Source organism: Manis pentadactyla, chromosome 5 (genome assembly GCF_030020395.1).
Source record: "Manis pentadactyla isolate mManPen7 chromosome 5, mManPen7.hap1, whole genome shotgun sequence".
NCBI lineage: Eukaryota > Metazoa > Chordata > Mammalia > Pholidota > Manidae > Manis > Manis pentadactyla.
The window spans coordinates 40,160,487-40,178,036 of record NC_080023.1 but is presented as its reverse complement, the minus strand read 5'-3'; the positions used below and the strand labels follow the sequence as shown (position 1 = coordinate 40,178,036).

Genomic DNA, 17,550 nt, shown 5'->3' with positions numbered 1-17,550 from the left:
CCCTATTTGATGAATAAGAGATTATAGTTGGTGAGGGAAATATCTAGTAAATTCTCACTCAGAAGTATGTAGTAAAGCAGTATAGCCAAGATCTGAGCTCAAGTCTTCTGAATATAAAAGTTTTTTCTTTCTATATGTTGTTTTCTATACTTGCTTTCCCCTCAGTGTTGCCCTGGAAACTGTCCACCTTGTGATCAAAACTGTGGACGGACTTTAGGATGTAGAAACCATAAGTGTCCATCTGTCTGCCATAGAGGTAAAATTTAACAATAGCTGTTAAATTAGTAAGTCCTATTAAGCGTTTATTACTTAGTCCTATTAATTTCTGTTTTATTTTAGCTTATATAGCTTTGTCTTTGAGTTCACTAATTTTCTTTTGCATTTTCTAATCCATTGTTTATCCATCCTGTGTTTTTTCATCTCATAGTATTTTTTTTATCTCTGATAGTTGGAGTAAGATCTGTTCTTATATCTTCCATGTCTGTCCTTAGCATGCTCATGCTTTCCTCTGTCTTGAACATATGGATGAACTACACTTATAATGACTGTTTTTAATGCCTTGTCTGCTAATTCTCTCATCTGTCATTTCTGGGTCTATTTCTATTGATTGATTTTTCTTCTTTTGGGTTATATTATCTAGCTTCTTTGCTGGGTAATTTTTTTATTGGTTTCAAAACATTGTGAACTTTACATTTTTGGGTGCTGTTTTTTTTCTTTTTTTGTATTCCTTCTAATATTTTAAAGCTTTGTTCTGGGTCAAAGTCAAGCTATTTAGAAACCATTTGGATTTTTTGAGGCTTGCGTTTGTTAGATGTGACCAGACCACCCTTTTATCTAGGACTAATTTGGCATTGCTGCTGAGGCAAAAACACTTCTAAGTACTCTATTTGGTGCTTGTGTAAATAGAAGTTCTTTTTCTCTGGCCACAGGAAACCCAAACTATTCCTAACCTTGAATAATCTCTGGAAATGTTTCTGCCTTCTTCCCATGGTTCTTTATCAGGTTTTGGGTAGTTTCCTCTTACACATGTATAGACTAGTACTCAGCAAAGATTGAGGGGTCACTTCTCAAGTTCTCCAGAGCTTTCTCTGTAATGCTGCCACTTCTCTGCAAATTCTAGCCATGTTGGCCTCTCTGAACTACAAATTTTCTCTACCCGGCTTGGTGAGACCACTGGACTGTGCTTGTGATCTTCCTCCTTGTACTGCTGCCTGGAAACTTCAGGTCTGGGCTGATGCTATGTAGGACTCACCGTGTTTGTTTCTCTTTTCTTAGGGATTGCTGTTCTGTGCTGCCTAATTGTCTAATGTCTGTAAACTGTTGCTTCATAGATTTTGTAGTTTAAGACAGGAGAGTAAATCTGGTTGTTGTTACTCCATTATGGTCAGAAACAAACATGTAAAGGCTTAATTAAGTCATGGACCTCATAACCTTTTCCCCGACTGCCACTGGGAAGGTGATAGGCACATAGTATTGGTAAATATTTGTCTAATTGAACTATTTTGACTTTAAATTGCTTTTCAATAATGTATTTTATTTTGAGCTATTTTTATATACTGAAACTTGTTCTTAAGTAGATTACAATCTTAAGTTTTTTTTTTAAAGACAATTGTAGTTTCTATTTCCAAAGTTTGGATATATGAGATGTCAAGGAAGGAGTTAGAATGACAAGGTGGACTTTAAGTAGTTACCTTGGTTCATGAGTGAAAATTGGAACAGGTCAGACTGCTGTAACTCTCGCAGATTGGAAATCAAGGAAGGGACAAAATATAGAAAGCTGGAAGTAATTAGTCTATGTCTGCTTCTCTCATTTAGTTTGTTTCTGTTTCCATGGTTGGAAAATAACTGCCATCTGATTTATACATTGAACTGGTTTTATTTTAATTAAATTTTAGAAATAGCCAGATTGTTTGCCTGAATTGACTATAGGGTTTGACTAGATCCATTCCTTTGGTTAATGTTGTCAGCCTCTGCATACATAAGGAGAAATGAAATTATCTTATGGGACTGTTTTAAGTCATAGAATAGTTAACTAAAAGGCAAGAAAATTTAGATTGGTTTCATTAAATTAGGTCATTGTCTGTTTAAATTTATGAGTTCTTAATATAATCTACTTAGCAGAAGAATGTTGATAACTCTCGAATACTGTTATTTTTATAGTAGTGAAAAGAATTCTTTTGCTGTCCGTAAGTTCTATGAATAACTAGTAATGACATTCATATTATACATGGTTCTCAAATTACCTGTTCTTTATATATTGCTTTCCCTTCAGTGTTGCCCTGGAAACTGTCCACCTTGTGATCAAAACTGTGGACGGACTTTAGGATGTAGAAACCATAAGTGTCCATCTGTCTGCCACAGAGGTAAAATTTAACAATAGCTGTAATTTTATGTTTGTATTTACACAGTGCTTTATACCTCATAGAGAACTTTCACATTCATTACCTTACTCTTAATAGTCTTGAGAAGATAGGGTAGTCGCCAATATCCCTATTTGATGGATAAGAGATTATAGTTGGTGAGGGAAATATCTAGTAAATACTCACTCACAAGTATCTAGTAAAGCAGTATAGCCAAGATCTGAGCTCAGGTCTTCTGAATATAAAAGTTTGTTCTTTCTATATGTTGTTTCCTTACTTCTTTCCAACCTTCCCCACAAAGTTTTTAAATTAGTATGTTCTACGATTTTTTTCAGCATTATTTTAAATTTTAGACATTTATGTGGAATTAAGTCTCATAAAAGATTGGATATATCCTAAGCCAGTGGCTCTCAAAATTTTTGGTCTCAAGATCTCTTTGCACTCTTTTTGGACCCAAAGACTGTATGTTAATATGGCTTTTATTAATTGATAAATTCTATAGATTTGAAATTAAAATGCAGTAATATTACATTTACTTAAAAAAATAGCAATAAGAAACCCATTATTACTTCATACCATAACTTATTTTTGTGAAAAATAATTATTTTTATGAAAAAGTTTAGTGAGAAGAAAGGTATTGCTCTACATTTTTGCAAATGTCTTTAATGTCTAGGTTAATGTAAGGTAACTGGACTCACATATCTGCTACTTCATTCAATCTATTAAGTATTTAAGCTTCTGGAAAACTATGCATTTAAGACCTTGTAGACCCCCTCCCATCTGAAAAAGTCTATTATTAGACATTGAAAACTGGGTTAATTTTACCCATTTGGAGTATGTTGAAATGAAGTGGAATCTACTAAAAGATGTAGAGGGTAGTGGGAAGGGCATGGACTTAGGGCAAGAGGTGCTGGTTCAAGCCTGACTCTGCCACTTAGCTTTATGACCTGGGACAAACAACTGTACTATGTTTGTTGTTTTCCTCTGGGGCTAGGTGGATGCTAGATTAATCTCTTAACCCTCTCAGAAATCTTGCAAGTTATATTGACACTAGTGTTGTTTTGTATGAGGAAATAGGCAAATAAACTATTAGCCCAGGGTCATAGAATTAGTTTCAGGTGTTAGGATGTGAACCCACACTTTAATGATATTTCCATTATACCACATAGCCTCCCCATTAGGAAAAGTGGCAGATTCTATTAACCCCATAGACATTTTCCTGTGGATATTCTCTGATTTGTCAGTGTCTTAAAATTGTGAAGATTAGAACTGGTTTTTCAGTTCTGACCATCACTTAAAAGGATTTTATTTTCTTTTATGGTCAGATTACATCACTGACCCACTACATTTAAATTTCATCAATGTTTTAAATTTAGTCATTAATTCATTCTGTGAGTGTTTTTGAGTGTCTACTAAGTACCAGGAACTGGAATTACATGAGTGAACACTATTGACAAAGTGCTTGCTCTTATGGAACTTACTTTTTACTCCTCCTCAGTTAGAATACAAATAAGTACTCAAATTAATATATAATGTCAGGTAGTGACAAGGATAGAAAGAAAATCAGTAAAATTAAAATTGTGGTAATGGGGATGGTATATGTTATTTTATATAGTGTGGTCAAGGGAGGACTCTGAAAAGGTGACATTTGAGAGAAGTCCTGAAGGAAGTAAGGGGTCAAGCTATGTGGAAATGGGGGTTGGAGTAGTGTTTCGGACAGGAAAGCAATGATTGCAAAGGCCCTGAGAAAGGAGCATTTGAAGGAACTGCAAAGAGGACTGAAGCATGTACTCTAGGGGATGAATAGTAGGATATGAGCTCAAGGAGATGGTGGCATAAAGGATTGCAGGGCAGAGGAGAAAACGTATAGGGCCTTTTAGACCATTGTTAAACACTGTCCTTTAGGTAGAAAGCCTGACTAATTGTATGACCATTAAAGAAGTTGGATCAGTAGTTTAGAGTTTTCTCACCAAGAAAACACCAGGCGTAGTTGATTTTTACAAATGATTTTTAACCAACATTTAAAGTATATGTAAGTTCAATCTCTTTATAATCTATTTGAGAGTATATATATATATAAAAGGAATGTGCCCTAACTCATTCAGCTACCAAGGAAAGTAAGAGAAAATTACAGGCCAATTTAATTCATGAACATGTTTGTAAAATATTAAAGTTTCAGCTACTCATCCAGCTATCCAGTACTACAGTAAGTAGCTGTCCAGAACCTTAATCTATCATAACCAAGTTAGGTTTTTCTAATAATGTGTGGTTGATTTACAATAGTAAATTTAATATTTAATTCACTATTAACAGATTGAAAGAGAAATGAGATCATTTCAGTAAATGTTTAAAAAATAGTTGACATCCATATATGATGAGAACTTAACTAGAAATAGAAAGGAGCATCCTTAACCTGATATAGAGTATCTGCAAAAAGGCTAGAGTAAGCATCATAGTTGGTGGAGAAATATTGAAAGTATATCCCACTCTTGCATTATTTTCAAGCAAGTCCCATAAATACTTCAGTGTTCATCTCTAAAAGATGGATTCTTAACCTAAAAATAGTTAATATGTTTCTTTGTATCAGCAAATACCTGGTGTTCGATTTTCTTGTCTCATAAATATCTTCACTTTTTACTTTAGTTTGTATAACTCAAAAGCCTTGAAAGACTGACATATTGTAATTGGTTGATGTCTCTAAAGTCTACTCATTTATAATTACTCTCCTCTATCTCTTTTTTACCCACTGTTATCTATTTAAGAAACTATATTGCTTTGTTTAATTCCAAAGAGTCTGGATTTTGCAGATTGCATCTCTGGTATTATTTGACATTTTCCTCTGTATTTCCTATAAATTATTGGTGGGATTGAGAAATTTGATCAGATCTGGGTTCAGTTTCTTTTGGGGGCAGGGAGTAGCATTTACTTTTTAAAAAAGAACCTTTTAAGCCCCTAACAAAATTACCTTAAAGGAAAGGATTTGAAAGATACTGTTGTGAAACTCTCACCATTTGTTTAGCTCACAGTGATATAAGATATAAAGAATCATTATTTCATACCCTTTTCCATCATTCTAGACACCCTTGTAATCAAAGTTATACTGTAATTCATAGGGAGAGGATACTAACTGTATGTTTACACTCTAAAAAATGAAAGTTTGATTTATGTTTCTTTTAATTTCAAGGTCATATATGTTTGTGGTTCTGGAATTTTTGGACTAATACCCATTTCGGCTCTTGACCCACTGGTCACATAGTTCCATTCTTCATGCTGTTCTCTTTTATTTTGAAAATATTATCACTGAAGCTGTTTTAATTTATCTGTCATGTTGTATAGGTATCTGAAAGAAATTCTGTTTATCAGTAGGAAGACTTTTCAGAGAAATTATCCTGTATACTCAATACTTAATTTTTAAAAAGAAGAAATGCTGTAGTTTAGTGTGACAGAAAGTTATGTTTGATAAGTCTCCCTTAGAATTGCTGAAGATGAATTATCATTAAGTGTGAAATTGATATAATATGCTGAATGAGAACAGACTTAATGTCATTATTAACTTTTAAAAATGTGACATCTGATCATTCTTTTGGAAGGATCAAAATGAAATTTGATCATGTGGGTTAGGATAACTTGGCTTGTATTACCATTAATATAATACTTTGCTGAATTATACTTTACTTACCAAAACACTGAATTATAAATTTGGTAATTTATACCATACTTGTATGTTTTTTCCTCTGGTGCCTTTTACTCTCATTTTCCTTTTCTATGTTCATTATTTGAATCAAAATTCTTAATTTCTGTTTGTTTTAGGGAATTACTTTGAACTTTCAGAGCTTTACCCAGTCTGTTTTTCATGATTAATTTGTTATTTATCAGGTTAACTGCTATTCAGTATTTTGCTTGGTCCCAACACCTAGGCAGCAGTCTCTTAAGATACTCACCACCTTTGGTTAAGACTTGTATTCCCTTTATTATTTCATTTCTGATGGGGTACCTTACTTACTAGAAACACTAGATTGGGAAAAAGCCCTTAAGATGATATTAGAGCCTTGGGGATAATTTTATAGCCTGTTTAAAAAGGTGTTTTTCTTTTTGTTTTTGTGTACTTCTATAACAAAAGAAGGTGAAAGCTGAATCCCAAATAAATTTTTCTTTTAAAATGTTTAGAGAAGAAATACTGGAAATTATAGCCTAAAATGAGAGCAATGGAAAATTGTACTTGATTTTTATACAATAAATCTGTACAAATAACCTGATGAAAGAAGTTACTCTAATTGGGGAATTTATCTAAAAATTATGTACTTGAATAAAAGTGTATATGAAAGTAAGCCAAAAAGATTATTGTTAATATTAGATTTTCCAATGTCTTAGATCCATTTTATTTATGTAGTTTTGAATGAGTAATGTGTTAAATTTGTTAGTACAGAACTATTAGAAAATTTTCAGGAAAATTCTACAACTTTTTATTGAGGTACCAGTGTAGATATAGAAAAATATACAAATCATAAGTACATATAGCTTGGTGAATTTTTATAAGCTGAATATAACCATGTATCTGGAACTCAGATCATTAAACAGAACATCCCCACATTTCCAAAACCCTGAGTGTATCTTGTGTAACCATCATCCTGATTTTGAAAAGTATAGATTAATTTTTCCTGGTTACTTTAAGTAAATGGAATCATTTACTGCATACCCTTTGTGTCTGGCTTCTTTTGCTTAATGTTTTATGTGTGAGGTTCATCCTTATAGTATCTTTATTCTCATTATAGATTGTTCCATTGTGAAAATATACTAAACTTACTGATTATACTGTTGATGTGCATTTGGGTAATTAAGGAAATCTCTTCTTAAAGTTTCAGACTTTTTTTTTCAGGCAGTTGCTACCCCTGTCCAGAAACTGTAGATGTGAAGTGCAATTGTGGTAATACAAAGGTGACAGTACCCTGTGGCCGAGAACGTACCACTAGACCACCCAAGTGCAAAGAGCAATGCAGGTTAGTGTGAAGCCGTACACACACTTATTTATATCTGGTGTCTAACAAATTTAAATTCATAACTGATTTTTAATATTGCTAGTATTTTTTATTTTTCTCTGTTTTACAACACATCATAGTTGTAAATATGCTTCCGTATGTAATCAGAAGACTATTGATAATTGCATGTTAAATATAATTGTTCAATGACCAAAAGTAATTTAAAAAATGCTTTATGTTTTAGCCGACCACCAACTTGCCATCATACAAGTCAAGAAAAACATCGCTGTCACTTTGGCTCTTGTCCTCCGTGTCATCAACCTTGCCAAAAAGTTTTGGGGAAATGTGGTCACTTGTGTCCTGCTCCATGTCATGATCAAGCGTTAGTAAAGCAAACTGGCAGGGTAAGGGAATTATATTATTTAGAAATAGTTCATTGCTGTGAATCATATTTTCTTAATTTTACTTAGTCTTTCAATAAGCAAGATTAAGTACTTGGTATTAAGCATTGTGATAGGAGTTGGAGTACAAGGTAAATAAGACTTGGTGTCTTGTCTTAAGAAGCTCACATAGAAAAGGAAACAAAGCAATAAACAAATGTTATACAGTATGATAGTCATGTGATCATGATACAGATGAATTTGGCAGTCTTCATGTATTGTGGGTTAGGGTTATAGATATCTCCTGATATCCTCAAAGATTCATTCACATATTCAATAAATAATTTGTTGAATTGTTGCTATGTGTATAGCGTTCTTCTAGGTGCTGGAGAGATAGCAGCTAACAAAATAATGGAGATTATGTTCCACCGGTGGAAATTGGATTTTAGAATTGTTTCTTATTCTCCTTTTGGCCATTGAGAAATGAAGGAGGCTACATTGCCTTTATTCTATAATTTAAAAACAAGTCTGCCTCAATTTTTAATATCAAATGTATGTTGAGGGGAACAATCTGATAGAATACACATGGAATAAAATATTCAGTAAGAATAATTTATTACTTGAAAAAAATTTCAACCTGCTTGAACAGAAGATACATGGAGCTATTTTCTTAGATTATTGTGATGGCCACATGATTTAATCTCTCTGACTTAAAATTGTTATTTATTTTACTTGTAGCACCAGCCCACAGGCCCTTGGGAACAGCCTTCTGAGCCAGCATTTATTCAGACTGCATTACCTTGTCCTCCATGTCAAGTTCCTATTCCTACGTAAGTATTAGAATTTTAACTTAAAAAAATGTTTTTTGACATAGTTCAAAGTGTATCTTAAGTCACCTTCTCTGCTTTTTCTTTATGAAGTTCATCATTACTTCACGCTTAACCTATAAACTAGTTTCTGTCTTCAAACCCATTCTTTTTCAAATATATTTTATACACTGCTTAAAAACCTCCTCTAGATATCTTTTGAGTCTTTTTTCCTTATTTGGAGTTTGGTGTCCTTCTTAGCTTCCACAGCAACCTGTGTATGCAGTTAACAATCATTCATCCAGAAGATTATCTGTTTGTTTTCCTGGTGGATTGCCATTCTAGCCTGTAAACTCCTTGAAAGCAGGAAAGGCAGGTTTTAGGTGTTTGAGGGAAAACCTGAAAATGAAAGGGAGTAGTTTCCTGAATGAGCCAGGAAATGACTTGGATTGAGTAGTAAGGAGTCCTAGGGTACTAGGGATCCTAGGATGGTTCATACTTTCAGCAGAGGTTATGGAATACAGGGGAAAAGGAAGCACAGAGTGCTGGGAAGCAACTTCATATGAGAAAAGGGGCAGTTGTCTACCATTAAAGTTCCAGATTGACTATTGGTACCTTGTGTATCAGTCTTTAAATAAGAGAGGGCTCTTACTTTCTTCACTTTTAAAAGCTCTCACTCCCATTTTGTCCTTCCACAATTTTCCTTTCAGTTTAAATAGCATGTACACTTTTATAAATGGGTTGTTCAGTCAAGTTTGGAGACAAAATGTTGAGGGCTGTTTCCACAAATAGAGAGCTTTTAGTCTGTAGATTTTGTGGAGGGGGTAGGTATAGTTACCACAGAGGTTCCTTATGTACCTATTCAATTAATAATTATTAGAGACTCTTCTTAAGGACTTGTGGTATGATCATGAGGCACCAAGTTGTCTACTTTATTGCTTCTAAGTTTGAGTTATTAGTGATTATCAGTGGCCTAAATTTTTCCTTTAAGAGAAACAGAAGAGACATTGATATTATGATTCATAGGTGCTAAAACTGTCAATATGTCATAGTCAATTAGCTTGAAATTCCTTAGTCTGTTTTATAGGAAGATTATTTAATGTATGTGCCTGTCTTTGTCTTATAGGACAATTGTTTAATGTATGTGTTTCTTACTTAATTCAGTAAATTTGCTTGAAGTCTTTTAGGTTGGATTAAATATTTTCTGACAGTAGGAAAAAGTGGAATTGCCATGTCATATTTACTAGAGTTTTAAAAAATTAAATTTAAAAGAGTCTGCCCTTTGCACTTGACTAGAATATGCTGCTGGAAGTGTTTTTGTATATATGTATTAAATGGACTGTGTTTTAGAGTAAGGACTCTTGCGTTCAGTGTTGTGCTTCTCACTGATTTCTACCTTGAATAAGTTATATATCTTCTCAGTCTTTTTGAAAAATAAAGAAGTTTAAGCTATCCACAAAATTGTCAGTGTTCAGGAGAGAATTTATGGAGGTCCTTAATTATAATAAAATGTCCTGTGTATCTCATAACAATTCTTAAAGTCTATTTTGTCTGATGTTAGTATAGTCATTCCTACTTTCTTTTGGTCACTGTTTGCATGGAGGAATGGATACATTTTTAGAAATACCCAAACTGTTGAAAATGACTCAGGAAGAAGTAGAAAATCTGAATAAAACTCTGTTTAGTAAAGAGATTGATTTAGTACCCAAAAACTTACAGTGAAGAAAATCTCAAGACCAGTGACTTCACTGGTGAATTGGACCAAACTTTCAGTTAACACTGATGCTTCATTAAAGAAGGACACTTCCTGACTCAGTGAGGCTAGTATTTCCCTAATACTATAAACAGAGAAGGATATCACAAGAAAAACAAACTATAGACTGATATCCTTTTTGAATGTAGGTATGAAAGTTCTCAACAAAATACTAGCGAGCAGAATCCAACAACATGTGAAAAGGATTATACACCATGACCAAGTGGGATATATCCCAGAAATATGAGGTTGATTGAACATATGAAAACCAATCAATGTAATACTTTATCAGTAGAATGAAGGACAATTGATGCAGAAAATGTTTGACAAAATATGAAACACTCAACAAACTTGGAATAAAGGAGAACTTCCTCAGCCTTTTAAAGGGCGTCTACGAAAAACCCATGGTTAACATCATACTTAATGGTGAAAAATAGAAAGCTTTACCCTTATGATCTGGAGCAAAACTAGTATGTCTGCTCTCACTGCTTCTATTCAACATTGTGCTGGAGGTGCCAGCCAGAACAATTAGAATAGAAAAAGAAATTAAGACATGTATTCATACTGGGAATAAGTAAGTAAAACTGTACATTCAGGTAACATGATCTTATAGTAAAGAATCCTTGCAAAAACTATTAGAGATATTAAATGAGTCCAATAATGTTATAGGAAACATCAGTATACAAAAGTCAATTTTATTTCTGTGCACTAGCAGTGAACAATAAGAAAATGAAATTAAGAAAACTATTCTATTTCTAATAGCATTGAAAAGAATAATTTGTTTATGTAGTAAATTTAAAAAATCCAAGATTTTATACACTGAAAACAAAAAACATTGTTGAAAGAAATTACAGAAGACCAAACACTGTGTGGTACTGGCATATAGATAGCCATACAGATCAAGGGAGATAGAATTGAGAGTCCAGAAACAAATACATACATTTATGGCCAATTGATTTTTGACTAGTGTGCCAAGACAGTTACTTAAAAAATGGAAAAACATCTCATGTTTGTGGATGGGAAGACTTAATATTGTTAAGAACACTCCTCCCCAGACTGATCTACAGAGTCAGTGCCATTTCTGTCAAAATCACAGCTGGCTTTCTGTAGGAATTTACAAGTTGACTCTAAAATTCCTATGGAAGTGTGAGGGATCCAAAATAGCCAAAATGGTCTTGCGAGTGAAGAGCAAAGTTAGAGGACTCACACTTCCCAATTTGAAAACTTACTACAAACTACAGAAATTAAGAATGTATGGTATTGGCCTAAGAATAGATATATTGGTCAATGGAATACAATTTAGAGTCCTGAAAGAAACCCATAAATTTATGGTCAATTGACTTTTGACAAAAGTGTCAAAACAATTTAGTGGGGGGAAGAAATTTTTTTTCCAACAAATAGTGCTGGGACAACTGGATAGTCACATGGAAAAAAAATGAAATTGGTTCCCTACATAGGTGTAAATCTTTGTGTCTTGGATTAGGCAGGGTTTGTTAGATATGCCACCTAAAGTAAAAGCAACAGAAGGAAAAAACAGATAAATTGGACTTCATGAAAATTAAGTCAGGACATTTTTAAGAATTTGTACTTCAAGGGCAATATCAAAATAATTGAACAGACAACCCACAGAATGGGAGAAAATGTTTGTAATTTGTGTATCTTTTAGAGTGTAAAGCATGCATAAAGAATTCTTAAACCAAGAAACAAAAAGACAATCCAGTTAAAAAAAGGCAAAGTCTTTTTCAGATATCTACAAGTGGCCAGTAAACACATGAAAAGATAGTCAATATCATTAGTTAGGGAAATGCAAATCAAAACCACAATGAGATACCACTTACACTCACTAGAAAGGCTAAAATAAAAAAGACATACAGTAAGTGTTGGTGAACATATGGAGAAGTTGGAACCATCATATGTTGTTGTTAGGAATGTAAAATGTTGCAGCTACTTTTCTAAAGTAGAAAACCCTCAGGAAACTAAACAGAGTTACCATATGACCCAGCAATTTTACTTACATATAAACCCAAGAGAACTGAAAATATGTGTTCAAAAAAACTTACACATACATGTTCATAGCAGTATTAACAGCAAAAAAGTGGAAACAACTCAGATGTCTATCAAGTGATGAATGGATAAATAAAATGTGGTATATCCATACAATGGAGTATTTTTCAGCTATAAAATCCTTAAATTACTGATACATGCCAAAACATGGATGAACCTAGAAAATAGAATGCTAAGTAAAAGCTAGACACAAAAGGCCATGTAATGTTTTTTATTCCATTTATGTGAAGTGTTCAGAATAGGCAAATCCATAGAGAAAGAACGTAGATGAGTGATTGCAGGGGTTGGGAGTAGGGGACTGTGGGGAGCGATTTCTATAGTTACAGGGTTTCTCTTCGGGATTATGAAATACTCTAGAATTAGATAGTGCTGATGTGACTATACTAAAAACCACTGAATAATACTCTTTAAAAAAAGTTCAAGTTTTATGGTATGTGAATTTTATCTCAATTTTAAGGAGGAGAAAAACATATGTATATAGATCCTTCTAACACTGATACAATGATTTTTTCAGTGACAGCTATACAATATACATATACTTTACAAAGTATATGTTGAAAAATGTTACTTGTCACATGAACTATCCAGGTAATAAAATTTCTTTCTTAGAGTAGAATGTTCATGTCTTCTTGTCCATTATCTTTTATTTTTAAAAATAATATTAATTTTAATGATAATTTGGCCATGTGATAAAAGAATTCTAAGAATATAATATGTGCTATATCATTTAGGGTACCTTTGGCTTTAAGTAACAAAAACCTAAATAAAAAGTGACACAAATATTTATGCCTTTGCATAATTAGGCTAGAAGTTGAGCCACCTCCATGCTTGGTTAATCTGGTTAATTCACTGATACATCACCCTGGGCCCAGTTCCTGTCTTTCCATTTTATCCTTAGTGTGTCATAGATAATTTTGCTCTCAGGCTGTTTGCTCTTCTGATTAACTGCCCATCCAGATATGAAAATTGCCAAAGGAAGAAACAGAAACTGTCTATGATTTGTACCATTATTTTAAAGAGTGAGGAAACCTTTTCCAGAAGCCCCATAGCAAAACTCCGTTCACATTTCATTGGCCAGAATAGTATTACAAGACAATTTCTAAGCCAACCCCTGGAAAGGGAAATGATATCTTTATTTTTCATTTTTTAAAGTAGACTTTATATTTTCTAGGTGATTTTTAGGTTTGCAAAAAATTGCACAGAAAGTACAGATTTCCCATTTGGTCCTGCCAAACACAGTTTCCCATATTATTTTTTATAACTGAGGAACTGATAATGATATCCTTATCATTGTTGCTCTATATCCTTGTCAGCATATGGTGTTGTCAGTGTTTTGGATTTAGCTATTCTAATAGGTGCATAGTAGCATGTCATTGTTTTAATGGGCAGTTCGCTAATGGCAAATGATGTTGAGCATCTTTAATGCTTATTTACCATCTTTATGTCCTTTTTGATGAGGTGTCTTGTTCTCTGTTCAAATCTTACCCATTTTTTAATTAGCTTGTTTGCTTTCTTACTGTTAAGTTTTAAGAGTTCTTTTTGTATTTTGGATACAAGTTTTTTACTAGATACGTACTTTCCAAATATTTTCCCCTAATCTGTGGGTTGTCTTTTCATTTAAGTGTTTTAATTTGATACCTTTTCTTTTAAGTATTCATCACAGAACAGATGTTTTTGGTTTAATGAAGTCCAGCTTAACCACTTTTTTTCATGGTGTTTTATCTAAAAAGTCATCACCAAACTTAAGGTCACCTAGACTTTCCCCTGTGATTTATATTTTTGCATCTCACATTTTGGTCTGTGGTATATTTTGAATTAACTGTGTTACAGTGTTATGGTCTGTTTGTATTTTTTTCCATACCGATGTTTCTTTGTCTCATCCCCAGATATTTGTTGAAAAGACTATCCTTTCTTTATTCAGTTGCCTTGCTTCTTTGTCAAAGATCAGTTGACTATATTTGTGTGGGTCTGTTTCTGTGCTCTCTGTTATGTTCCATTCATCTGTTTGTCTATTTTACCAGTACCACATTGTCTTGATCGGCGTAGCTTTATAGTGTCTTGAAGTTGGGCAATGTCTGTCTTTCAATTTTGTTTTTCTTCAGTACTGTGTAGGCTACCCTGTGTTTTTTTGTCTTTCCATATAGACCTTAGAATCACTTTGCTGATAATGCACAAAATAACTTGCTGGAATTTTGATTGGAATTGTGTTGAATCTAGATCAAGCTGGGAAGGAATGGCATTCAAACAATATTGCATTTTCCTGTCAGTGAATATGGAGTATCTTTGTATTAATTTAGATCTTCTTTGATTTCTTTCATTGGCGTTTTGTAGTTTTCCTCATGTAGATCTTGTATATATTTTAGATTTATACCTGAGTATTTCATTTTTTTATGCTAATATAAATGGTGGTGCATTTTTAATTTCAAATTCCGTTTGTTCATTGCCAGTATTTAGGAAAGCAATTGGCTGTTGTATATATTAACTTTGTACCCTGCAGCCTTTTTATAATCACATGTTATTTCCATATTTTATTTTTTTATTAATAAAACCAACTAGTAGAGTTAGCATCTTTGCTTTAGATATTCTGTTTGAAGCATTTATAATGTTTTCATTTCATTTTATTTTTTTCTTGCAGAGAATGTCTTGGGAAGCATGAGGTGAGTTATAGGCACAAGTTTTAAGTAAAGCTTATACTTAGATATAAGGATTGTTAGAAGTAACAAAGAATTGTTTTTTTGTGTGTGTTCTGTGAAGAGTACAAGACTTTGTCTACTAGTTTTAAAAATATATAGTGCTTTTGAGAATTAACCTATGAATATGCATTCACTGTAGAATCATTATCTTGAATTTCCCTTTGGAATATAATGTTTTGTTTCTTGGCATTTGTTTTTTGTATTGTTTGGGTAGGTTGCTTTGGTTTTGATAATAACTTATTAACAAAAATGTGTTACATCTTTGTGAAAATTGCTCTCAAAGGGTAATAGAGTAATTTCAGAAACATGGATCCAGAAGGTTTTGTTGTATGAGTTGCTAATTTTCCTTTTTTTTTAAAGGTGAGTCCACTACCATGCCATGCGGTAGGACCCTACTCTTGTAAGAGGGTTTGTGGACGAATGTTAGATTGTCAGAATCATACATGTATGAAAGAATGCCACAAAGTGACTGAAACTGATGCCTCCACTGGCAAAAACAAGGTAATATTCTTAGGTTTGAATGTATATATGGTTACAGTATAATTGAAATATTCTTTTCAGTAATTATACCATAAGTATTTTTCCATCTTGCTATAACTTCTTTACCTCCATCGTCCCTTCGCCTTCCTTGCCTTTTTTAAGACAACTTTAACAGCTTGGTGTTTATCTCTCTATATCTTTGTTCTAACTTATAATAGTATGCCTTTAAATGTGTACTCTTTTCATACTGCACCTGTGTTAATACATAGGATTTGATTTTGTGATCAAAGAACAGGAATTATGTTTTTATATAACAGCAGTGTCACTTCCATTTCTGTCCATTTACATTTCTGAGTTTAGTCTCTGGAGCATTTTCTCTCAGCTATTTTTCAACCTAATTTGTATGACAGATGATGTTTACAATTTTAGTCAATTCCTAGTCTTCTGTTGAAGGTAAATAGCATCACAGATGTGGCATGTGTGTATGTGTGAAATTCACTAATAGCATTTCACAAGCTTATGAGAAATCAACCATTCAAAGATCTCTAAAAATTATCATTTTGCAAGGAAAAACCAATGTAGCTAATCAAATTTTAAATACTAAATTTTATTATAAAAGTAATGTTTTTACCTGGATCTCCATTCTGTGGGGAATCGTAATAATATTAGCAAGTATGCTTAGTGAGAAGTTAGCCAAATATTTTAAGGCTTCATTTTATTAGTAATATTGAATTTACAAATATTTAAATTGTTAATATGAATTATGTTATTTCAAATTTCACTTGCATTGTTAATTGATTTGTTAATTGTAGTGCATGACAACATGAATGTCCATAGTATCATTCTTGCTCAATGCAGACGTAGATGTAAATTTTGGCTTATAATGTCTTCATTGATCCATGCTTTGATCCTCAATAGAAATGTACTCATGATGAAATGAAGATACTATAATTATAAAATCAAACTAACATAATTATAATGATTCAAAATCACTGTTTAGAGTATAGCTGCTATAAGGCTTTTTTCTCTGGATTTCCAGAACATCAAGTGAGACAGGAAAAACTCTAAAAACTAATTTTCAGAGCTGATACTGACTAAAGATTGGGGAATTGGATTTTCACTATATCATTTTCTGGGTAGTGGCTGTGGCAAAGTATGGGTTATATGTTATGTGCAAAAGTTTTCCTCAATTTAGCTAAAATTCCATACCTATCTTCTACTCAAGGAAGGCTACCACAGTGCAACTGAATTATATTATTTTGTGGAACTTTGCAATCATTCTAATTAGGAGAAGGGCTTCTAGTATGTCTTTCTTGGCCCAAATGCCTTGGGAATTTTAACATAGTTTCTACGTTGAGTTGTAGCACAAAACCAGCAAAGCAGGTATTCAGTAAAGTATTTATTGGATTGACTGGAATCAAAGCTCTTGCTTCCTACCTCCGCTTTAGTCTCCTTCTCTGGCCTAACCACAGATCTCAGTCCAACCTAGGCTTTTCTCATTGAATGGCTCTACTGCTATCATTGTCAATAAATACATCCCTATTATTTCCTTCATTGGCTGTACTGAGTGGGATTATACCAACTGGCAGATACTGTGTGGAGGATGGCAATTGAAATTGTGTGTACACCAAACAAATGTGGGCTCAAGTATTTTTTGAGCGACCGAAAGAAGAAATAGAGTAATGGGATAGTCTTTTCTCTTTGGGAAGAGAAAAAGAGAAGAAAAAATATGTACAAAATCATACATACTTTTTAATGTAAGTATGTATGTTATAGACCTGCTATTCAGTGTTGTCTGCAGACCAGCAACATTGGCATCACCTGGAATCTTGTTAGAAATGCAAAATCTCAGGCCCCCCATGCCCACCTTAGCCTTCTAACAAGAGTCCCAGGTGATCAATACTGCACAAAAATGTCTGAAAGTTTCTTCTAAAGGCAGGTGTGTGTGCTGTGTCACTGTCATGTTTCGTTGATTTAAAGGAAAAGAATTTCATTATCACCAAACTTGCTAAGGGATTAGAATTTAGTTGTTTCATCC

The 17,550-nt window shown here is 33.2% G+C and overlaps 1 protein-coding gene across 1 annotated transcript in view; it reads left to right on the top strand.

The window, feature by feature from the left end:
• The window catches only part of NFXL1 (nuclear transcription factor, X-box binding like 1), a 53,313-nt gene that overhangs the window by 15,280 nt on the left and 20,483 nt on the right, over positions 1–17,550 (top strand). The window contains exons 11-16 of the mRNA XM_036892531.2: positions 166–256; positions 7,237–7,357; positions 7,581–7,740; positions 8,455–8,546; positions 14,975–14,996; positions 15,393–15,533. Of these exons, the coding sequence (XP_036748426.2) occupies positions 166–256; positions 7,237–7,357; positions 7,581–7,740; positions 8,455–8,546; positions 14,975–14,996; positions 15,393–15,533 (627 nt within the window). The remainder of the gene's footprint in view (positions 1–165; positions 257–7,236; positions 7,358–7,580; positions 7,741–8,454; positions 8,547–14,974; positions 14,997–15,392; positions 15,534–17,550) is intronic.